The sequence below is a fragment of the Mizuhopecten yessoensis genome, unplaced genomic scaffold (assembly GCF_002113885.1).
Source record: "Mizuhopecten yessoensis strain PY_sf001 unplaced genomic scaffold, ASM211388v2 scaffold10275, whole genome shotgun sequence".
Classification (NCBI taxonomy): Eukaryota; Metazoa; Mollusca; class Bivalvia; order Pectinida; family Pectinidae; genus Mizuhopecten; species Mizuhopecten yessoensis.
In genome coordinates, this window is record NW_018408465.1 from 2,536,055 (window position 1) to 2,562,349 (window position 26,295).

General features: G+C 37.0%; 1 protein-coding gene across 3 annotated transcripts in view; it reads right to left on the reverse strand.

The window, feature by feature from the left end:
• Nucleotides 1-16,102: 16,102 nt before the first annotated feature.
• Nucleotides 16,103-26,295, reverse strand: part of LOC110459991 (lactadherin-like) — a 69,183-nt gene continuing 58,990 nt past the window's right edge. For 2 of the 3 annotated variants that reach the window (XM_021512661.1, XM_021512660.1), the window contains 7 exons: nt 26,050-26,190; nt 23,972-24,144; nt 22,067-22,150; nt 20,733-20,877; nt 20,077-20,124; nt 19,273-19,548; nt 16,103-18,921 (listed from right to left, as the gene is read on the reverse strand). In XM_021512661.1, the coding sequence (XP_021368336.1) occupies nt 18,641-18,921; nt 19,273-19,548; nt 20,077-20,124; nt 20,733-20,877; nt 22,067-22,150; nt 23,972-24,144; nt 26,050-26,190 (1,148 nt within the window). In that variant the 3' untranslated portion in view covers nt 16,103-18,640. The remainder of the gene's footprint in view (nt 18,922-19,272; nt 19,549-20,076; nt 20,125-20,732; nt 20,878-22,066; nt 22,151-23,971; nt 24,145-26,049; nt 26,191-26,295) is intronic. The other variant, XM_021512662.1, reaches the window with a different exon arrangement.

The following is a 26,295-nucleotide window of genomic DNA, read 5'->3' on the forward strand; positions in this document are numbered from 1 at the left end:
AGTGTTTGATTTTAAATGAAATATTTTATTGGAGTTAAAGGTGAAAACAATTTAATCAAGACCGCAATTTCCTTAAAATATTCCTGACACATGTTTAAAATACAACAAGGTTCACATACTTTGACCTTGACGTTATCTTTTGGTGACCTTGAGATTATTAACGTACAGGAACTATGAAGACTTAATGCAATAGCAATAAACATAAAAATCCTTTCCAAGATGACATTTTGACTGACAACGTATTATTGTCTTGTTTAAACGCGCCCCTCCGGACAGACTGACTGTTTACATGTGACACTGTACATCACTTACAAATAACTCACAATGTTCATATTAGCGTGAACACCTCCAGAATGTAAACATTCAGGCATATGGTATATAAGCATTCTTGACTTACCCACAGGTTACTCCTGTGTGATTCTAACCAACGTTTGGTATGAATGAGAAATGTTGGAACCGTTGCCCGTACAGATATACCCATATTCCTATGGCCATCATACTTTTTACGTCGCCCCATTTGCTCGTTTGCATTTCGTTTGAAATATGTCTGGCATGACATTAATTTTCCTATTGTTCGAAATTTCATTTGCATTTTGTCGAGTCATTCGCGATATCGTCGTGCCCGAGTAATGAACCAATACGGTTACCATGTCCGAGCACTTTTACCTGATTGTGACGTCAACATACCTGTGGTTTTTACCGGCTCTAGTTCGACAAGCACCTATAGGATGATCGTCACATGTCATTCTCCGATCTAAAGACAGATACTTTTTTACGATGTTTGTCAACAAATGAGCGTTTTATTACTCAAAATCTTCACTATCATATGGCTGTGTCGTGCTTTTTAACACAAATAACATCTTAGTTAGATATGAACGTTTCAAGCTTTTCAAAATAACGTAACCTGTCGGGCACTCAGACGAGCGATATATTGATATACTGAAGTAAGGTTTGTCAGTGATAACAAATGGTCTATGATTTATGACATATTATTATTGGTTAGAGAGTCTAAACGCTGCATACATTATATTTCATAGCACGTGGTCCTGGTAATTATTAGGTGATGTACGTTTATTTATGGGAGCATCACGTGGTAATTGTATCTATGTACTCTACAGAACATCTTCGTAATGCACCCCTTTTTAAGTTAGAAGGGAGACTATAAGGTTGAAAGCGATTAATTGAGTGAGATGTCATGGTACCGTGTCCAGATATAAGGGCAGTCCAGTGTGGGGGTTAATAATATCCACTCATTGACACTCTCATTTATGTACACCGTCATTGCATGACTTTAATTGCTAATAAATCGTAAATTTTCAACAACAAAAAATCGAAAATCACATTTTGGAAATATGGGTTCACAACTCGTTAAGGTAATCAGGCCTTGCCAAAAGTCACGTCATTCAATTGTTTTCGTTGAAATGTCACAGAAAACGTGCAGAGTCTCTTATCTCAAAAGGGGACAAAGAAGCATCGGAGCAAATTGCTCGTATTCTGTGACGTCACAGTGAAAATAAGTAATTACGTTATCTGCGATAATGCCGCTGATTATATACCACATTTTTGTGCAATTTGTGTTAAAAGATTGTATTCAATGAAGCAATATACATTTAACCTTAAACTGGCCATGTATGGAATCTGTTCTTCCAATAAACTCACTTCCTGCTTTCTTTCTCTCCCCAATTACTTTTCTTCTTTCCCCTTTTCTATATCTGATCAGTCGCAGCCAGCTGCTTGTGTATTTTTAAAGGAGACAGATTTACATAAGTTTCAAACCTTTTTTTTTCTGAATCCTTGTTTTATACAATGTATGTTATGAAATTTTATTGTGAAATAAAAAATATATCTAAATCAAATTTATGTAAGTTATGCTCGTCCGTGTGTAGATGTTTGTTGGTTATTAGCGATGATTAAATGTCGTTTGTGGTGTTACCCGACTGGTTTCGCTTGTGCTTGTAGATTTACAAACCTGGATGTCTAGATATGTGCTCATCTGACGAACAGCTTAAATGGAATGCAATTAACAGGTAATTTGTTCTCAATAGTACTTTTAAAGGCATGTCGACCATTTAAGGAAACTTATAATTTGCATTCAATAAAGTAAGCCTCAGTCTGGCAGACATGCCATTTTGATTAAATAATTCTCGTAGGAGAAAAGAAAAATCTGATTGAATACACAGGTTGGCTTACGAGAGATTACATGGTAAGGTAATTAATTAGGGTGTCTGCTTCCCCTTCTGTGTTAGAGAACCACCCCCGGGGCCACCCGCCACTGTTTACGTTCAGGGTTCGGGCACCTTGTAACAAATGACACGTCTTTACACAACCCGTATCGTCTTACACCGGTCTGGTGTTTGGGTACCCTGTCTTGGTAGAATGTGGACACTTTGACGTTCAATCAAGATCATATATCGCTGTGGCATTCCTTTGAGAAGAGAAGCGTTTTACATAATCATTAGAGGTTATTCATTTACGAATACGTGTGCCTCCATTTATAACCTGAAAGGGCGTTGCAACTCTATTAGATCGTCACGATGGATCTTTGATGATATGCATCTTTTAAAAAATGTAGGCAACTCATGATCCGCAAGTTGAAACCCATACCTTCCCTATATATATGTATAGGACTTGTGTGATGCCTTATATGGCTAATTACCCAATACAGCTGCATGTACATTAACATTGAGTAGATATACAATCTCATGCATTATGCATTCGGGTATCGTGTGTAAGGAAAGCTCGAATACAGCTTCACTTCTATAAAAAAATGTTCTTGTCAATTATTTCTTTACTCCTACATAAGCACAATATTATCGTTAAACTCACGACAATAACCATCTCGAGTTACACCTAAGTGAATTATAATTTGAGAATTTCGCAGTTCGCGTGAAGGCTATGACCAAATTATCTCCGTCATTACCGACATTTTCATTTACCATGCCAGTATCTTTATATTTTATATATTTTATATTTCCAAGTTAGGTTATTACTTATTTAAGATACTCTGTTTAACAGCTTAAAAACGTTTGGCTCTCATTTTATCAATCGAATACGGTTTTATACATTTTAAAAATGACACGGACGATGCTGTCTTGGTACAGATCTAGAGCCCGTATGCATATGTAGCCTACCCTGATATACAGGTATAAATACATGCATCACCTCTGTCACACAGTTTCTCTGAGTGATTCTGTAACATGTTTTAAGTGCATATATATGCAGGTTTTTACTTTAACTGATAAGATACAATCTGTAAGGTATCCCGTAGTCGTCGTGTCACGAGGAATGCGAGCTAATGCATTCATTATTTTTTATACCTGTTTTAGATAAAAGTAACTATTTACAAGTATCGTAATTATACTTTGGCGCTCTGTCAAAAGGAGAAATGTTATTCTAAAATGATGATAGCGAGTAAGATAAAGTAGCTATCGATAATAACGAAATTATGTGCGAATATTGTCTAATAGGAGGAGCACAGTTTTCCAAAAACAGGTGTCCGTAGAACTCTTTTGCGTTGGCGGTAGAACATACTTTCTTTACAATAAAACTTCACAGTGGAGATGAAAGTCTGCCCGAGGTTGATGTCGAATGTTGTAATATAAGCACATCAGTGACTCCGTAATTAAACATGTAGGGGTTGTTTGATGGGGGCCGGAATGGGATATTAAAACACCTGATCCTTTTCATCCCAACAAGTAGGACAGACTTACCGGAGCACGTTCATTACGCGCGCGTTTGATGTAGCATTACATAGAACATTATAGGTGTGTACCACCTCGAGACATGTTCGGGTCGTGTGTGTTACGTTAGTGACGTAGCTTAAATCCATGTTGAAGTTCATGTAGATGTAACCTTGGTGATGAGACGTCGCAATTCCTTCAACTGTAAACATGTACCTGTCAGCTGAGGGTCACCCACACAGGTGCTATGCTTAATTAGACAGGTATCGGGGCTGTCCAGTCTCGGGTCAGAACCGTGAATAGGTATAACGAACCGTGATGGCTATGTCGTCTCATTACCGTGCATTCACTCTTCAAGGTCATACAATGTCATATGAAACACCCGAGCAGCTTATTATCACAGTATGACAATGATCCTGTAAGAAGAGACAAATACAGTATAAATAGGATATTCATTAATTTTCAATAAGAATAATTAGGTTTTTATTACTAAGATGAATATATGCTTAATGTTATACAAAATTCCTGCTTTATGATCTTGTGCTTTCATTTGTCTTTCTTATGTTTTTGCGTTTGTCGTTCGATAGTATTGGTTTAAGCGGTTTGTGGTGATGATACGCTATTGGTAAACACATCGCTCCTGGTGTTTTATGATTAAATATTTCATACTAGCTAATATTTTTGTTTTATTATCTCCTGTCAATATTTGAATTTGACATACAATTTCTTCATTAAATAACACATAATATCAAAACAGGTTTAACTACTTATATTAACAGGTGACGAAATTACAAAATACGTCCTGATGTTGCCAACAGTTTGGTACATTGCTTGCAAGACATATACGCAAGTGAGTGGATAGAAAGACCTGATATCAGGAGGATACAAATGCTGAGCCCCTGTCGAACCGAGAGGAGAAGATGTGGGTATTGTTCTGTGGTTACTTCTTAGGAGACTCTGACGAAACTGAAATGGGTCTTCCACGCCAAATTGCAACAGTTCAAACTGGGGAAGGAAAACGTGTCCCAATTTCAATGCACAGCTACGATTCGCAGATACAGTCAAATTTAACCGAAAATTGAGACACAACAGGAATAATTAAGATAAATACCATAGTTTGTAAACTAATAATGTTCGACTGCTATCGTAAACAGATTTATGGTTGTCTGGAAGTCCGATCCATTGTTCTGTCTTTTCAAATACCACGAAGCTTTCGACATCAAAAACTGTCTTCAATTCACTATTCATAGAAATGTAGTAGAGACAAGCCTGAAACCCCGAAATTATCACTAGAGTTACAAAGTAAAGAACAACCTGTTTCTAACCGTAGTTCGTCGGATCCAATAGCAAAGTAAACATTTTATTGCACTTAATGGTTATTTGGTCTATTAAGCTCAAAAGAATTAAAATCCGTGTCTTAAGTGTTCCTAAACGTATGTAGCAATGCAACGGAAGAAGACAAGCGCCGTTAAAACCATTTATACAAATGCCGCTATCACCTCACAGCAAATGGTTTTTTTTTCTTCAACTGGTTTTACAAGTTAACCGTGTCAGAATCATTCTAATTGAAGGTTACGGCCAACTTAAGTCCACTAGCAGAATCAATCACCATGTAACGTTACACTATCACTAGGCATATGAAGCGAGGAAGCACTTTAAATATTGCGTTTGTAGAAATCCAAACAAAGCGAACATTTTACTGCACGCAGTGAGGTAGTATCTATTTAGAAACTGAATTCGTCGATGCAGATATCGAAACGGGATAGACATGTTACTGCACCACATCGACATTTGGTCTATTTAGGACTCCTCAATGATATTCAAGGTCAAAAAGAACGAGATTCCATGTCCAAAGTGTTTCAAAACATATGTATAAACAGCAAAAACGACAGTGTGCCAACAAAACCATTTATAATGCTACAAATTTACAACATGTGGCTGCAAATGATTATGTTTTTTAAACTAATGCTTCTTCTAAACAATGCCAGAATATATACATTTCAGCTAGGAGGCCACGACCAACTGTTCGGATTGAGAGTCCACCAGTGGAGTTGATCACCTTGTTACATAGATAAATTAATATAGATACAACTGTACGTACATGTAGTAAGGAGTCACCTTTTGGAAAATAATGAGTTTGTCGATATAGAATGCAAAACTAAAGTTTAAAATTGCCAGCACCACGTGACCATCTCGTTCATTCAGACTTCTAGATCAAGTTTTTTGGGGTTTATATTTTGATGTGATGCTCTTTGCGGTATTTGACATGCATGTACAATATATTAGAGTTTCCTTTCCACTTGTTAATTTGGTTATCAAATATTGTGCAGTTTGTTCTAGTAAATGTGTAGAGTTATGTGTTAATTAAGTAAAAGAAATATTTGGAAATGTCCACACAAACATATTCCGTCTTTGCGTATTGCAGAGTTATCTTCTCTTGTGAGCAGGTATTGATTGTTACGTCATTGGTTTGTGTGAGAAAATTACGTCGTTTTCTCAAAAATTGATGACGTTACTCTCACAAACAAGTGACGTAACAATCAATACCTGCTCCCAAGAGAAGATAACTCTGCAATACGCAAAGACGGAATACGTTCAATAACTTGATGCTGTTGAAGTGAATACGTCAGAATTATAAACAAATCTCAAAATCATACAGTTGTTACTTTTAGTTATGAACATGACGTCACTTGCTTGAATTTTCCCTAATGATGCAATCATCTCATTTGTCAAATTTGTTTAATTAGTAAGCATTGAAAATAAAAACGAGTGAAAGATTTTCATTTGGACATTGCTAGTTTATTTCATGAACTGCCAGTCTGCTGTGGACTCGCTTCATTGACAATTTATAAAAATGATTTTCTATGCATTGTTGGTTTCCAAGTATATCTCTTACACTGTAGTGTGTACATTACCTTTAGATCTGTTACGATCTAATTAAACTCGCTAATGTACGCTGATACACTTGTTGCTGGTAGGTAAGATAATAAGATTCGTGAGTAAGAAACCATGACGTACCGCTCGTGTACTGAATAACACCAAGAGACTGGGATTACTGCCCTTGGGTAACCTCTCTATGGTGACATACAATAGAGAGACACAATTGTATGCCATAACATATGCAGAAATATGTGCCTTAAATAATGGTAAGCTGTTTCGGAATAGCGTTACTCACAGCTAATCGGAGTCAATAATGTCATGACGAGTTTGTATCAATCCTTCTATTCTTCCCCTTGTGCCTTCATTTATATATTTATCTTTTATCTCGCAGTTTTTGTGACTTTTACGTTTTGACCAATAATATTTCATTATGCATATCCGCGGTGTTCGTTTTGGTGTGAAACAGAATGTTTCCAGTTCTTTCATTTCAGTTATCCAACTGTTGAATACACATTTTTGTGGCCTTCGTTTGTTGTCACGCATGTATAGTAATATCACCAACGTTTTAACGATTAATGTCAACTATCATGCTATTATAACACAAATCAATAGAAACACATCCTGTTGACGGTTTTGTGTCATCAGAATCCAAACTGGCACCCATCTATGAGCTACTGAAAAATATAACAACGTTTTGTGTTTTTCTCCTACACATCGTCAATTGCGGTTTCCTGGTCCAACTAGCATAGGTAACATTGTAATGTACTTAATAAGGGAGGAAAGCAAACTAAGAAAATCATTCGCGAACAAATGGACATTGTTTACAAAATAATCCGCGGATTTAATTCAAACAAACAACAACAGATATGCCAAGCATTTGTTACAAAAAACAACATATATGTAGCGTGTTTGTTTTACCAACAGGTGCACAGGTGTGTCACCTGGTATCCTACCTACCCCAGGTATGTCAAGTCCTCATGTAAAGTCTATGGCCAGCTTCGACTGACCTTTCATCTATGGTACAATAGCAGGTAGAAATGGGATGAACCAATAACTCGTGTAGATTTCGGTTGAAAAACAAAGTCGTAGTGGAATACAACAGTTAAGGTAAGAAGTGCTATGCGTGTTTACGAATGCAACTCGAGTATAACTTACATTGTATAAATAAATACCTTGTGCATCGTGTCTGCTTACGCATGATACACTTCGTGAATATTTCTCTACAACTGTTTATATAGGCGGACTGCTTTGTTCCAGTTGTGAAGAAAGTTGGCGGCATTGTTATGCTGTCTTATATGGATTGGAAATGTAACCCAGCCAAGTCATTTGTCAAATAAACAAAGGACTTGACACTTGAACACGATTTCGCCACACTGTAACATACGCATGTTGTGTGTGAAGATCTACCATTGCTCATTTACATATGCTTATTATTACATCGCCTCTCGGGCGACGAAATATGTCCCCTATAATAAATGCACAATGTGACGATATAATGTAAATGTAGGTAAAACGATGACGTTTTTTGTGTGTGTAAAATATTTAAAATTAAACAGGCTATTAGCGTTATATTTTGTATTGAGGAGTGACACCATTACCCGACAATGTGTCCTATCTCTACAATAGTAGAATAATAAATAGAAAGATTATAACACGAAACATTTCGATAGTAATGTATTCAAATACTTTTCTAATGTTAATTTACATATTCATGCATATTAAAATGAAATATGGGACGATAAGAGATCTATCCGATTTAAATCTATGGTGATGTTGAGCATTTGGCCTCGGACGGATGAAGCTACAAAACGCCCCTGTTGACCGTGAATGGCTGAGGTTTTCTCAATGAAAAAGTCTAGAGTAGTCTACTAAATATTCCAACAACAATATCTAAGTCATGGATTTTTTTCTCTAAATGTTACACTTTACAAGAAAGAGCGATTGGCCTGATGATATAAGATACATCTTTTGTAACATCGGATCTTTATGGTAGTTTCTAACAATGGAAAAAAGGCAATTAGAAGAATCAGGCAAATGTTACTCTGGAAGGATTTCACTTACGGTTGGAATTCCAAGACAAGTATGCCACAATGACGAAGCAACTCTTCTCGCCTTTGTGTAGGAGCGACCCTCCTTTACGGTTAACTAAACAGCATACGACCTATACATAGCGTCGCCTAGGTACTACAACCTACCCAACGACCATAGTCACTATACAACCCACCTCACAAAGAAAGTCTACTAGACATTATACAACCTACCTCACAAAGACAGTTTACTAGACACCATACAACCTACCTCACAAAGATAGTTTACTAGATACCATACAACCTACCTTACGAAGACAGTTTACTAGACACCATACAACCTACCTCACAAAGACAGTTTACTAGACACCAAACAGCCTACCTCACAAAGATAGTTCACTAGACACCATACAGCCTACCTCACAAAGACAGTTTACTAGACACCATACAACCTACCTCACAAAGACAGTACACTAGACACCATACAACCTACCTCACAAAGACAGTTCACTAGACACCATACAACCTACCTCACAAAGGCAGTTTACTAGACACCATACAACCTACCCCATAAAGATAGTTTACTAGACACCGTACAGCCTACCCCATGCAGAGTTCTCTAGACACCATACAACCTTCCTCGAAAAGATAGTTACTAGACACCATATAAACAACCTCGTACAGACAGTTTACTAGACACTATACAACCTTACTCGCAAAGACAGTTCACTATAGACAATTCAACTTAACTCACAAAGACAGTTTACTAGACAACATACAACCAACCTCGCACATACAGTTTACTAGACACCATACAACCTTTCTCGCAAAGACAGTTTACTAGACACCATACAACCTACCTCACAAAGATAGCTCACTAGACACCATACAACCTACTTCACAAAGACAGTTCATTAGACACCATACAACCTACCTCACAAAGACAGTTCACTAGACACCATACAACCTATCTCACAAAGACAGTTTACTAGACACCATACAACCTTTCTCGCAAAGACAGTTTACTAGACACCATACGACCTACCTCACAAAGACAGTTCACTAGACACCATACAACCTCCCTCACAAAGACAGTTCACTAGACACCATACAACCTATCTCACAAAGATAGTTCACTAGACACCATACAACCTACCTCACACAGACAGTTCACTAGACACCATACAACCTACCTCAAAAAGGCAGTTTACTAGACACCATACAACCTACCTCACAAAGAAAGTTTACTAGATACCATACAACCTACCTCACAAAGACAGTTCACTAGACACCATACAACCTATCTCACAAAGATAGTTTACTAGACACCATACAACCTACCTCACAAAGATAGTTTACTAGACACCATACAACCTTCCTCACAAAAACAGTACACTAGACACCATACAACCTACTTCACAAAGACAGTTCATTAGACACCATACAACCTACCTCATAAAGATAGTTTACTAGACACCATACAACCTACCTCACAAAGAGAGTTCACTTTACACCATACAACCTACCTCACAAAGACAGTTTACTATACACCATACAACCTACCTCACAAAGAACGTTTACTAGATACCATACAACCTACCTCACAAAGACAGTTCACTAGACACCATACAACCTATCTCACAAAGACAGTTTACTAGACACCATACAACCTTTCTCGCAACGACAGTTTACTAGACACCATACAACCTACCTCACAAAGATAGCTCACTAGACACCATACAACCTACCTCACACAGACAGTTCACTAGACACCATACAACCTACCTCAAAAAGGCAGTTTACTAGACACCATACAACCTACCTCACAAAGAACGTTTACTAGATACCATACAACCTACCTCTCAAAGACAGTTCACTAGACACCATACAACCTATCTCACAAAGATAGTTTACTAGACACCATACAACCTTCCTCACAAAAACAGTACACTAGACGCCATACAACCTACTTCACAAAGACAGTTCATTAGACACCATACAACCTACTTCATAAAGGTAGTTTTCTAGACACCATACAACCTACCTCACAAAGACAGTTCACTATACACCATACAACCTACCTCACAAAGACAGTTTACTATACACCATACAACCTACCTCACAAAGATAGTTTACTAGACACCGTACAGCCTACCCCATGCAGAGTTCTCTAGACACCATACAACCTTCCTCAATAAGATAGTTTACTAGACACCATATAAACAACCTCGCACAGACAGTGTACTAGACACCATACAACCTACCTCACAAAGATAGTTTACTAGATACCATACAACCTACCTCACAAAGACAGTTTACTAGACACCATACCACCTACCTCACAAAGATAGTTTACTAGACACCATACAATCTACCTCACAAAGACAGTTTACTAGACACCATACAACCTACCTCACAAAGATAGTTCACTAGACACCATACAACCTACCTCACAAAGACAGTTTACTAGACACCATACAACCTACCTCACAAAGACAGTTCACTAGACACCATACAACCTACCTCACAAAGACAGTTCACTAGACACCATACAACCTACCTCACAAAGACAGTTCACTAGACACCATACAACCTACCTCACAAAGACAGTTCACTAGACACCATACAACCTACCTCACAAAGACAGTTCACTAGACACCATACAACCTACCTCACAAAGACAGTTCACTAGACACCATACAACCTACCTCACAAAGACAGTTCACTAGACACCATACAACCTACCTCACAAAGACAGTTCACTAGACACCATACAACCTACCTCACACAGACAGTTCACTAGACACCATACAACCTACCTCAAAAAGGCAGTTTACTAGACACCATACAACCTACCTCACAAAGAAAGTTTACTAGATACCATACAACCTACCTCACAAAGACAGTTCACTAGACACCATACAACCTATCTCACAAAGAAAGTCTACTAGACACCATACAACCTACCTCACAAAGATAGTTTACTAGACACCATACAACCTTCCTCACAAAAACAGTACACTAGACACCATACAACCTACTTCACAAAGACAGTTCATTAGACACCATACAACCTACCTCATAAAGATAGTTTTCTAGACACCATACAACCTACCTCACAAAGACAGTTTACTATACACCATACAATCTACCTCACAAAGACAGTTCACTAGACACCATACCACCTACCTCACAAAGATAGTTTACTAGACACCGTACAGCCTACCCCATGCAGAGTTCTCTAGACACCATACAACCTTCCTCAATAAGATAGTTTACTAGACACCATATAAACAACCTCGTACATACAGTTTACTAGACGCCATACAACCTACCTCACAAAGACAGTTCACTAGACACCATACAACCTACCTCACAAAGACAGTTCACTAGACACCATACAGCCTACCTCACAAAGATAGTTTACTAGACACCATACAACCTACCTCGCAAAGACAGTTTACTAGACACCATACAAAATACCTCACAAAGACAGTTCACTAGACACCATACAACCTACCTCACAAAGACAGTTCACTAGACACCATAAAACCTACCTCACAAAGATTGTTTACTAAATAACAACAGCAAGATAACTATGTTATATCAAAATCTTTACTGTGATCATTTCGAATAATGTATTCATTGTAACTAATATGTTACCCGTTGTACTGGTTATGCTTAGGGACGTTCCTTGCACCTATTACAAATACACTTACCTCACTCTATAAATAGTTTTATAAGATCTTCTTTATTTCCCAAGGATTTCCCTATATTTAACGGGTAAGAACAAGTTCATAATAAACGGATAAACAAGCTGGGATTGAATCACCAACATTACATAACAAACTTAACGGAGAGTTTTAGGCATTGGCATACGGAGATGTTTTGCAATCCTGGATAAAGTTTTGCACCTAATTGCTGGATGCCTCAGTTTCAGCGACGATTAAAGTGACGGGAAGTATGTCAGTAGAATTGAAGTTTTGTACTTAAGTACTCCTCTTTGTGTTATATATTCTCGGTCATGACCTATCAAACCTATGACAGGCCACCATAAACACCGTTACATAAATAGGTGTCACACATTGAAACATTCTCCTATTGATAGCCAGGTTGACATTGAGTTCGATCGTACGACTGACGAAGGTCACAGCGACATTTTTGTGGGGAACCAGTTCCGCCTGCTCGGAATGGTTAACACCGAATTGACAGTTTCCTTTAGACAGTGATTTATCCTTTGTTTTCATGCTGAACATTTTAAAACAGTGTTCGTTATAAACACGTCCGGGACTTTCAATAAACGTGGTCAGATTGATTTGATGTGTGGTCACCCTAACTAATCGTAGGACCCAGTGATTGATGTTCAATGATTCTGGTTAAAGCGTGGAGTATTGTATAACTCCATCCAATTTTGCCCGTCAATCACTTTTCATAATAGTTATGATGTCAACGTTTTCGTTCTTTATTTTTCGTCAGTTGATCAGAAGTTGATAAAAAAAAAATGCTAAATCTGCTATCGAAAAAGATTATGTTAAAACAATGTATCATAAGATTTTAGAACCAGCGCTAAAGTGTTCAAGCGTTAGTTCTGTTTGGTGCACTAGTATGCCTCCATTACATAATATCCTATATAACTGTCGCATGATTTATCAAACGTATCTATCGTCAAAACATCAGAGTCGAGTGTCAAGAAAGTTATGCAGCAAAATGGTTTTTTTTTTCGTTTCTGACATGTAAATTAAAAATGCAAAAAATCACAAATATTCCTGAGTAACTATTTTTATTCTTGAAGAAAGAATACAAAAACGATGTGTTGCATTTAAGACACTATGTAATTCAAAATCACCAACGGCTAAACGGTAAAATATTTTTGCAATTTCTTTTAAGTTTACTTTCTTTGGTAGCAGGTTTTGGTATATAAAGAATTTGGAAACATGCCAAGAATATTTCAAACACATTCTACGTGGAAATATGCCGGAAATTTAGATAACTTTGTCCGTAAAGTAAAATATCCTTTGTACCATGTAATTAATCAAATACCAGTATTAAGCATAAGAAGATGTTATTTTGAAAATATATGGATTATAAATCGATGAATAATAGATTTCGAAAAAAGTACATGTAAGTTGTTAAAACATTTTTCTCACCACAGAGAAAGAGAGTGAACCCCATTAATGAGGAAGTACACATTAAATGATGACGTACATCTCCTTAATCGTGGTTGAATCCCCGGCATAATACATCTAAGTCAACTGGTTCGCCCGTTGTCAGTATAATGCGACCGGTGAGGTGTCCTGCTGGGTGTCTTCGGCAGTATGTTTCAGTGAGGTAGCACTATAAAGTCGGCATCAGTTCCGCGATATCACAAGGAGACAAACACGAACATATCGCAGCCTCCCAAGACATACACGCATACACTACACACACGAATCTTGCATACAGGGGAGGCCGTCCTTAAATGACCATAGCTGTTGATAGGACGTCAAACAATACTAAATCAAACCAAACCAAACTAATAAATGTAAGTATGTTTATTGATACGGTTGCTAATTGTAATAAGGCTTAGCACAAATCTATGTCTTATTCCACTTTCCATTTATTTAGTTTATTTGGCGTTTATCTTCTTCTTTTGAAAGATGGACAATTTGTTCTGCTACATCATTGATGCGATTGTATTAAGTAGACACGGGTATGATGCGGGGCAATACAGTTTGAACTAAGGATCCGCAATTGATGTTCATTGTTTATACAATCCAACTTGTATAAATATATTGAAGTATATTTTATGTTGTAAAGTTAATACGTTTTATAGGCCAAATAGCCAGAAGCAAAAATAAGATAGTTTGATTTCTGATTCATTCAAAAGGTGTACAAAAACATGGTTTTCTTTTTCGAAAACAAATGTGAAATGGAATATTTTTATTTTGAAGATAAAACTACATTGATCCATAAAGATAAATGGACGCCTCCATTAAAATGTTAATGAAGTCTACATTAAAAGTTACATCGTTTGAACATTTCCTGTACACTGTGTTTGCTAAGTCAAGCGTTTCATAACGAATATCTGGCGTAGGATATAATGGCTTGTTCAGGGCACGGAACTCGGACTTTAGATACACACAGAAAACAAAACACGTGACTAGTTTGTTGTTTTTTGTATTATAATTTATTAACATTTTTGTACATCCGATAACAACGATATAACAGTTCTGTCTCAAAGCGTCACACAGGAAACCTAGGGGGTCCTGGGGTCAAGTTCAAAGGTCACAACAGACAAACAAAAACAGTTAGATGGGTATTTCAATCAAAAGATAGTACCATGCATAGATTTAAGGATATCCAATGTAAATGCATGGTTTTACAATGATTACGTTTTATCTATGTAAATGCCCAGAGTCATTTGTACATTATTGTTTGAATTTGTAAGATTTAATTTTGGTTCAAATACCATCAAACTTGTTTTTGTTCTACTAATAAACAAAACACTGGGTCAATGTTGAATTCGAGCTAAAACCACGACACCAACACAACTGTTCGTGTAAGAACCAAACGTGTCGGCATCGCAACACTGACGTCATTTATGACATCGGTTATGAGATGACGTCATCTTTACGCTTTTCTTAAATTTGTTTTCCTGTTTTAACAGGCCTAAGAAGAATAAAGTAGAGAAAGTTAATGAAAAGAAATTGGGGAAGATATAGCACTATTAGGGTAACCGTAGACGGTCGACAGATTCCAACTTGGAACTAAGAAAAATACAAATATTTCATTTGAATAGGGAGTAATAAACAAGAAATGATTTATTCAGGTCTATGTTACACCGGTTGTGTTTATTATGGTTCAAATGAAAAAATAACTAATGGATCCCTCTGTTATTTAGAAGGATTTGTCGCTTATCATCATAAAAAGTCATCGATCAAATATTTATATATTTCATTGTTCATTGCTGTTGTCGTTTTATATAAAGTAACCACTATTTTGTATAAATTTCAGAAATATGTTATGTAGTATTCTGAGAATACGAATAGGGGATGTTGTTTTGGCCTTATTTCCCATTGACGATTTCGAAAACTCAAAAGTCTTTTGGCGCCGAAATTGTTATTCTGACGTCAGATAATAGTTATTGACTCCATGTTGCTTCAGTTCAAGAAAATAGTTTGTATTCAAATGATTCTAAAATCTACTACACTTTTAGGTGTGTTATTTTGTAAAAGCAAGTTTCTACAGCAAAATATTTTCATAAAGTCGATCTTTATTTCATTGCGATAGCATCTAAAGAAACATAAAAAGCCAATCATAACACTCTCCTGTGATTCTTTTGGATTTTACACTTTTCCGTTATACTTTCGGGTTTTCGAAATCGTCAATTTAACGTTTTTGATAAAAATGAGTACAACCATTATGATGCGGGCATTTCGGCACTACAATATACGGGGAGGACATGTTAGTCATGCACGGTACACGTTTTGGATTTAATGTTTAAATGGGAAGAGCTCACAAGAGTTCTCCTTTCTCTTTGTAATCAAACTCATCATCGGACTATTCTTGTGATATAATACGAAATTTACAAAAACAAAACTTTTCATCCACATTTATCTGCAGGGTATTGCCACACAAATGCTTCAGTTTTAGCTTTTAATAGAGACCGTCGGTTGGATTAGGTCAACTTTATATTTTTTAAAAGACAACTAAATTTTATTTTGATATCTTTGGAAAATATAATGATACTGACCGATTCAAAAATATCAAATTAAACTTTAATCAGCTTTGATATTATATTTTTTACGTCAAGCACCGAACTAGAACATTTGTGTAGCGATAACCGGAACCTAACACTCGAGCACTCAGACATGCGCAATGACGATATGAATAAATATAAATAATATCGATAACAATAACCTATTTACAAGCATTACTACGGTAACCGTACAACAATATTCAGTCCATACACTAGACACTAGTATCAAAGACCACATTCTCAGTTATATACATATCAATTTTCGTAGAAGAAATACCAAATTAATTTTGAATATCACTCGCACATATTCAAAAAAGACTTCTCTGAACGTACAAGCATTTCATTTTTACCCATTCACTGGAGGTAATGTTTCAGTGCAACGTCAGTGTTGTTTTTTTGGCAGTGGCTTGAATATTCAGAGAAATTCCTTTCAAAAGTAAGTTAATATACTTTCATTCTAATCAACCATTCATGTGACGGGACAGAAGTTCCCGTATGTATGGATACCCCATACAGTTGTATACAACGCACAAGGCTGTCGGGTAGTATCTTCCAAATGTGTTAGTCCTAACAATTTCTAATTAATAATGCACAATTAAATCGTGCACCGTTTTCATATGTCACATAGCGATGTCCCGTCGATATCGTATCGGGTTTCTCGTTCAATATACTTTATTATTATTATATATATAGCGCTGATGAAATCGATACAACTTGTCGTATAGGTCGATTGACACGTGACCGATCACGTGTTATTATGCTGTGTATATGTTAGTACATACCCTGGTTACACGAGATATTCGCTGACAGGTATTGGGTACAATAGGGTATGCACTGATGATGATAAGACTTACATACAGTGCCGTCATGTTCTGCTCCAGAAGCACGGGAAACTATCGTAGAAAAAATAAGACATTCGAGATTCGATAACGATGAATAATAAAAAATGCATTTATGTTATACTTTTGACAGAAAACGTTATAGAAAATGTTATCATACACCTCATATCCCTTAATATTACGACAATGCGATATTGTATATAATACATTCGGTTGATAATACGGTTTTAAATGAGTTGGTCATCACAATCTGCTCTCCCTATATCCGTTAGTTCTGCGCATGCACACATATGATGACGAATAACACACGTGACCTATGTGATATACCGATATACGGCGTACACAACTGACTATATGCTGAACAGTTTACACTACAGAGGAATAAGTATTAGATACATAATAGCACGGACCCTAACGCAACTTCCACGTGAGTTGACTTCGAAATCGTGGCATATTAACGTCCAATAACATTTTGTGTAGTTCTAGGCACTGTATCAACTGGGTTGCAGTTCCTTCCTTTGATACCAACAGTGGGAGTGTCTGTGTTCTAAAACACACCTGTATAACGCATCAATCGTGACGTTTCTCATTATACTCCTGTGTACAGTCCAGCTTGACACGCATCAGGTAACAGTGCTTCAGCACACCTGTGTACAGTACCTGTACAATGTGCCTCTGCTTTCAAGTCTTAGTACTTATAGGATAATCCGCTTTATATAGCACCGATTCACATCACTATCCTCCGTACATGTTATCCCACTGTGAGTATCGCACTGTCATATTCCCGAGTGAATTGTCTGGTTCGATGGCTTCTACCGTGTATGGTAGACGCGTGTCCATTGAACCGTCACGCTGAACAGAGCAGGCGTGGCCCGTGAAGTCGCCATCATCTTGGTTGATCCTTGTCAGCAAGAACATCATCCTTTGTCTAGATGGCGTTTGGTTCTCGTCACTTTCGTGTCGGTATAAACCAAACAGAATAAATTACAATCTCTCAGAAAACACTAGCACATGCGAAGTGCAATGGTTGATGGTCACATTCGAAATAAGCAGCCAACTATATACGCCAGGTTTCAGTTGTTTTGTATCCATAATAAGTGTTACGATGTTGTTGATAATACCCTTGATGTAATGCATAAAAGGCAAACATACATCGAATACTGATATTCATGTTTCCCATAATGCAGTTGACAATATATTTGCACGTGAAGTTGGATAAACCTCCCGTTCTAACATATGGCCGTGCTATATATTCCGTTGGCCTGTAAAACACGTGTATATCTGAAAGTTGCTTCTATTCAGATGACTGGCAGTATTTGTTTTTAAATATTCGTCTTTTCTCGAAATCAGAAGCATGTTTATCTTCTGTTAAAAGAAATATCACAATGAGTTTAAACACGGTAATATGATTCCTAATGGAACAGTTTCCATGTTTATGACATTATTTTTGGTAGTTATGTTGGAGTATTAAGCGGATCACGCATAGACCATCACCTCACATAATACAGCACTGAAGAGTCTGCTCCAACTATTGGAGGCACCCCACGCCTCTACCAACACGTACCGACCGTCCTGGGGGCGCACGCATTGTACATGGATTTTCTGAGAGAATAACGCTCCATTGATTTTGGACACATATCCGCACATATTTCCAGAAACACTCGAGTCATCTTCTCCTTTGGATTTGTCATCCACGTAAATGATAAGCCGATCCAAGTTGTTCATCATTTCATCCTTATACGGCGTACCACCTTCAGCTGGAATAGAGAATAGTTCACTACAGAATAGTGTTATATCATGAACGGATGAAAATGACATACAGTGTTTGCAATAACCCAGAAAAAAAATGAAAAATGTATATTCTTAACAGGTAAGATGTTATGAAACTCAGTTGTTTACAAAAGAAATATTATCAAAATTGCACAACTTATTATAGGTATTAATTATACTGTATTTATACATTTGAACCTATTAACATCTAAACTTTTGCTATCAGAACGCTGTTATTTAGGAATATTTTAATATCTTATTAATCCCGCCAAGAGTTATTCAGGTTTGTTCCAGAAAGAACTTTTTCTTTGCCAATGGAAGATTGCTTTGATGCTTACTTGACTCCACGGCGGCTGGTTCAGCAGGTACGGGTACGCCATCCTGCCATGTGTAAATCACTACACCGGAGATAGGGCTAATTTTGCCTATGTCCACTGTCCAGATCGGGTTGTCGCCGTACAGATTATCGAGGATCGTGCAGCTAGAAAGACTCACATCTATCCTACCATCGACAGCCCTCGACGCATGCCCATGAACGATCCTGTTCCGGATATGACGTTTGTAATGACGTTTGCTGTTAATCCAAGCCTCTTTCTTGTATGCCAGGTTTTCAACTACAATGAGGTGAACCATAATAATATATAATAATAATAATAATTCGAGGTTCTTATATACCACTTTATCACAACCTTGTTCGCAGGTTCTCAAAGCGGTTGACAATTTATTATCCGTGGTTATACTTATGATATTATCAGTCAGTTTATTCTACTTTATAAGGTATTAAAAGACTTTGTTTAGCTATGCATATAGACTCTACGACTGATATACTGTACGTTTTATATGTATGTCTACTCTCCGATGTGTCTTATACAAGGAATGAAATAATACGAATCTGAATCGGACTAATTTGTGGGGGAGGATCCAGCATAACAAGAAAGAGGTGTCGTAGGCCCGCCGAGTGTTAGCACAAACCACAAGCCTGTATATGTTGCTGCATACCATATCAGGTGTTTGGACGACTTATTTATCATTAGCCTTGCAGTAGCATTTAATGATGTTAAAATAACAAAAAAGACATATATGTGAGAATTTGATTTGAAGGATTATCTAAGGTGTCTTGACACTGATGAATCATTACTTACCACACGGTGTATCCTCGTTCACTCTCATGAAGGCATCACCACAGCCGCCTGTAGGACACAAACGATAACACGGCTAAGTCACATGGTCTGGTGTATTAAAGTGCTTTACAAGAAATGTGAAGTAAACGCCAATCTAGTGCCGAGAAGTTTAACACTCTCACTCGAGTTTATAAATCTAGGTTAATTACATCTTAGACACTTATTTATGTAACAGACAAAAGATTAAACTAGAAACAAAACGACTGTTACAATACAGACGCCTACTGTTATGGTTCCCTAGGGTATCTTCCAAAGAATAGACTATGTATCCATTTGACCTTCCGAACTCTGGCCAATACATTCTCAAATATCTCCTTGATTTATACGAAAAGGTCATTCCCAGGGCAATGAAAGTCTACATTACTGATAACTGTAACAAAACAAAACCTATCTGTTTAATGTGACGGGGTATACAGAACAAAGTAAACGATAAACAAGAGTTAGACACTATAGGGGGAATGCAAATCACTTTAGGATTATTTACGCTTGAGTTGTCTGTATAAATGTGTCCTAAGTAAACAGTAATCCCCTTACATATTTTGCGGACAGTCCTGGTCATCACCTATATTACACAGTCGACTACCTACACCTGGCCTGAACTCAGTGAATGTACGTACCTGTATGAGGACATCCATACAACCCGACACGCATGCTTATCTTTCCATGCCATTCCAGAGGGTGGAAACGGATGTGGCGAGCGACGAACGGAGAGTTGATATAATGAACTCTTTCTGTATTTTTATCGCTGTTGCCACCGAAAAGCTGAAATACCATCGAAATCATGGCAATTAGTGGGTGTTAATTAAATGGGCTATGAGTGCACTGGTGCTGACATCCTAATCCTATTGTGCGAATTGTGTCGGTGCATTCTACTTCCGGTGTCTCCATGCGTTCTTCCGGAAGTGTAGTAGAATCATGCTCCGGGATTCGAAACAGTTAACAAACGCACGTGCAATGAACGTTGCAAAACAAGAAATCAGGTGTACTACTTGTAAGGCAAATATCTTACCATGTGGTGGGGATCGATTTCTAATGGTCAGACATAATAAAGAATGGGGGATTTACCTGCACATGCATTTGATACCAAAGTCATCGTGTTAGAATTAATTCATATTAATATAGTTAGAGGTCAGAGAAGGCTTGACAGAATATTCCAATTAGTATAAATGATTGGGATAGGGTTACTGGTAGCGGTAAGTTGACATGCAATGTTAGGTCAGTGGACATGCACGCATGCAATGTGATATGAATGTTATTTCCGGGCACGGCAGTCGTCCGAGCGACCAATCGTAAGTGTCGGTCAAACAATACTTCATTGACCATTTTTAAGGAGTGCACGTGACAAGCTAGCTTGCAGATTGTGATGTGCTTCAAATTCAAATTTCAACAATATGTTGTGTAATAATATTCCATGCGTACAATTTTAAATTGTTCACTATATCTAAAGGTCAAACCGATAGTAAATCTCAATTTTAAAGCATGATTTGGAAGATGGGTAATCTATAAAATGACAATCCAACTACATTGTCTTATTTCCACTAGAATAGCTGCTGAGAAGCTGTTTTCATTAAATATTTTCAAACATAAGTTAATTCATTAAAAAATACATTTGTTGAACAATGAGACCAGGCTGCTTCATACCGTTAGCTACAGATGTCTAAGATATGACGATCATTTCTTCCTCATTACTAGTCTGACGGTAGCAACTGTGACATTGCATACCATTACCAAGAGGACATCATTCATCCATCATTTCACGTTCTGACCTATAATCTTTTCAAAATGTTAACCATTCACGGCTCTTATAACAAAATTCTATAACTATATAATCACTGTATAATTTTCAATTTCCAATGAACGAAACGACCCGGAATGAAATGATATGCAAATCCACAGTGTCACCAAAGGTCAGTTTGAACAGACAGCGCCACCTGTATGGGTTAGTTCTTACCAGGCCATCTTCTGTATATATGTCAGGTATTAATATCGGACGAGACGAGTTAATCCCTGTTTTCCATAACCACGGATTCTGAGGCTAAAAAACGAAGATGTCAGTTGAGCATTTATAGAAATTCCAAAAAGAAGGGAAATACCATCCCATCAAATCACCCATCTAATACAATGATACATAACGACTTTTCCATTTGGGTTCCACCGCCTCGGAGGGAAGGCATTATGAACTAGCATGGTTGTTAAACTGCAATTAAGGTTAAAGTATTTCATTGGTAGTTAAGTTGTTACGTGTGATGTGACATGATAGCGACAATTTGGATCTTGTAACTTAAGCAAAGCACACATAAAACGTAATTAATAATAATTCCGTATTTGGCAAATTAAATTATACAAAGCAACAGTTTGGACAAAATTGTTAGAAATTAAATAAACAATATACAAATATCATAAGAACAATAACAACAAATAATAATCTGCTTTTGTCATTATTAGTTATATATTAGAGGTCATTGTTTTAGGTGGTAATAATGAAAGCTGGTGTTACAATGATATTTGACGAGCTGAGAAAAGCGTATTAAAGTAAGAATGAAATTTCTGGTGGAATGTGATGGGTATGATTATCGTATGAGGAGGCAATGGAGTTACTGAAAAGTATGAAGATGATATCAATGCATTTGTCTAAACGTACCTACACTATTCTTATACACACAGAAGGTAACAACCAGTACTGGCTACAGGAAATCTAGTTCCCAGTATAGCTCACAGGCTACAGTCAATGGTTTTAATCATTACTTTAGGATCACACCTACTTCAAAGATTTACTACGTTACCAGGCTAAACACTATTGGTTCTAGTAGAACTAACACACAGCTCTTATAATTGTAAACTAGTCATGTCTGTAGGGAAAATAACTTCATATGTTTTATGATTCCATATTTCTAAAACTAGGGTAGAACCCTGTGAAATTGTATCGTACAATGGAACCGTGTGTAATACTACATTACGATGGAATCGTGTGTGATTGTGGATTTTGTTAACAGGTTATTTAAACAAAGACAATTATATGTTAATGAGAGTTTATCAATAAACAACTGCACTTTCATTTCTCATTGTTAATCTGTAATACATAATGCCCGTGTGGCTGATTCTGTTACAGATACACAGAGTGTTACAGGTAAACCGATACAGTACAGTGTTAGATGTGAACGTTAATTGATAATAAATATACGTCGATCAAAATACATGTGCTCTTCAAAATATATCCGGGCCATATTGCTGGTTTTTGTTTTAGATCACGTGGCAGTGTTCGTCACGTGTCCGTTTTCCATAGATTCAGTGCACGTGATAAGAAGATATTAAGTGACGATTACGTGACAATCGTGTGGTAACAAATGCGACAATTTGCGACAGGTGTTGGATTATATGGACATACTGTCATAATGACCCCCCTCGTTATGACTCCTGGTTTTCATTAACAGTTTAAGGACGAAATGGAACGACATGAAGTAACATGATCATGTTGAAGTGACAGAGAGTCAAATTACATAGTAATATTTTCAACAAAGTATTTATACATATAATACATCATAATGTGGTTCTGTACTCAATGATGACAGTAGAACCAACGAAAAGTTGTAATAATGAGATAATAAGACGGATAATTCATTTTCATGGACTAATATAAAAAGTATTGAATTGATTCGATTCTTTGACATAATGTGAAGAGCATGGTAATATCTTTACATGAAATGATTTCTCTTAAACGAAGCTGTACTGTAAACGACAAGATAAGACGTTTTTGCTAAATAGATGAATCAAAGAAATGATCAATAATTTGAGTATGACACAAAAAGTGATAACATGATGGAGTACTATACATGAAGTGATGACATAGTACACATACCCGAGGCTCCGTGTGCTGTGGGTCTTTGTACTCGTACCAAAACAGGGTGTCGTTGCTGTAGGATATCTTGTACCGAGTGACCCAGTGCTGTTTCTTACTGTCCGCTCGTCCTTTGGTAATGATACCAGTGATGAGGGTGGGAGGACCAACATCTACTTGTAGCCACTCGTTAGCTACAACAGAAAACCATACTTATCATATACTCTCTTACTAGTATAGTTTCACACACGGCAGGTTAATTCTGTCTTTAATGGGATTTAAACAAGAAAATATAAGGATACATCAGATTTAATGGTATTCTCACTCTTTTGATAATGGATGCATCATATGTAACACACGATTCTAAAATTAGGGTTTCCACAAAGAATACTGATATTACGATATTAATTTACATTTTAATAGAAAATCTAGTTTTTATTCCGTCATTAATAAGAAGAGTCGTATAAAATCTGCCTTAAACATTAAACATGTCTTTTATTCACTTTTATCTAAGGATTACAAACGCACCTCCTGAATCAAAGGAAATGGTTGTTGATTATATAGGAGGGAGTATGATGGGGGATAACCTACATAGGACTTAATTGTGCAGGTGTGTAGTGAAAACGTAACAAGCTTTTAAAACGTTTGTTTTATCTTGAAGCTTATTTACGGCCTTGCTAATCCGTCTCTTGATATGTCTGCCTTTGTTTTCTGTGTGTGGTATTTAGTAGACATAACATATAACCTTACTTTTACTTTAATGTTAAAGTCTTCTTTACTCTGTTGTCGCTGGTCTAAATTAAAACATTCCCCATCCTATTGTCTATATTTGTATGGCAACTGAATGGTTGTGTATATTACACACAGCGCGCCTGTACCTAAATGCCCTCTACGTCTCTTGTGTGTATATTCATGCGCACACCTCTCCTTGGAAAACCCTCCCAATATGGTATTTCCTGTTAAACAATGGCATCTGTAGTAGTCGAGTAAAGTAGTTTTATAAAAACATTAACAAGGTTACAACATTCGTGACACAAGAAATGCCCTTCACACATCAATAGATATACTAGCAACGGAACGTTAACCAATTAGTGGCTCATTGTTGATGGGCACACTAGTTTCAATTACAGATCTGCGAACCAACACCATCTTGACATGTTGAGTTAGGCTGAGGACCAGTGTGTGTATTGTCTGGTGTAGGACAGAACCTTCTACCTGTGAAAATTACCACGCACACTGTATACAAAGTGAGAAAACAACGACATTCCTGAAAGACCTCATGCAAAAAACGCCGAGACCGGAGAGGAGATAATATGTATATTCTTTTTAGATGTCCAGCCATCACATGTCAATGCTCCATTGTCCGAGCTAACCAGATCACTGCTAGATGCTATGATACCCTATCGCTTCAAAAAAATAGTTCGCGTTCAATGGTTCATGAAATCATATTATTCTATAAAAACTGCACTGGGAGTAATTGTGTTGATCCCATACAATGCTCATTTACCATATACATGGCCGATAGGAGATTCAGCACGCTCTAGTCTTTCTACCTCACTCGACACGAGCTGACCAAATGCAACTTATATACGCTAAGACGCATTTTTTTAATAGGGCTGATACGACTTATTTAAGTACAACAATTTGCTAGGTGAATCGTGTTAATTAATATTCATGTATTTCTGTTAATAATAATCACCGTCAACAACATAGATATAACTTTCATATAAAGTGTTATACGACAGCATTATCTCAACCACTCGCATTACGTACACTTCCATGATAAACTCATTTCAAAATATGAACATATATAGAATTTGACATGTATTTTCATTCTTTTGACTTCTATTACTAATGATGAATCCTAAATCGTTGAAATGGCCAAATGATACAGTCATTAGCTAACGATGTTTGGTTTTCTGCTTCGACTTGCTAAATGTTTTAGTTCGTGCTTTCTTATTTTGTAATTCTCATGATAATTGTCCTAAAATAAATTCGTGTATGAAGCTACCTTGATATGGATACCTTGAGCCAGTTATTACACCTACTGTGTTTACTAAAGGTCTTCAATACGAAAGTTGATATTTATTAAAACTTACTGCTACTGTGCCTCGCGCACCAGCCCTTGTTACTGAGAACGGTTCCGTCTTCTGGCTGACACGAGCTCTTCCGGCGTTGTTTCCCGGATGAGGAAGCTGTGATCCGGCCGTACGGCGGAAGGCCTATATATTCTTTACACACTGCCAAGCAAAATAAAAAAGTGTTTGTTACTAGCCCTGTCCAATGTTATGTATTACAGTGGCAGCCATATACACAATAATCTATTATAATGGAATTATTAAACG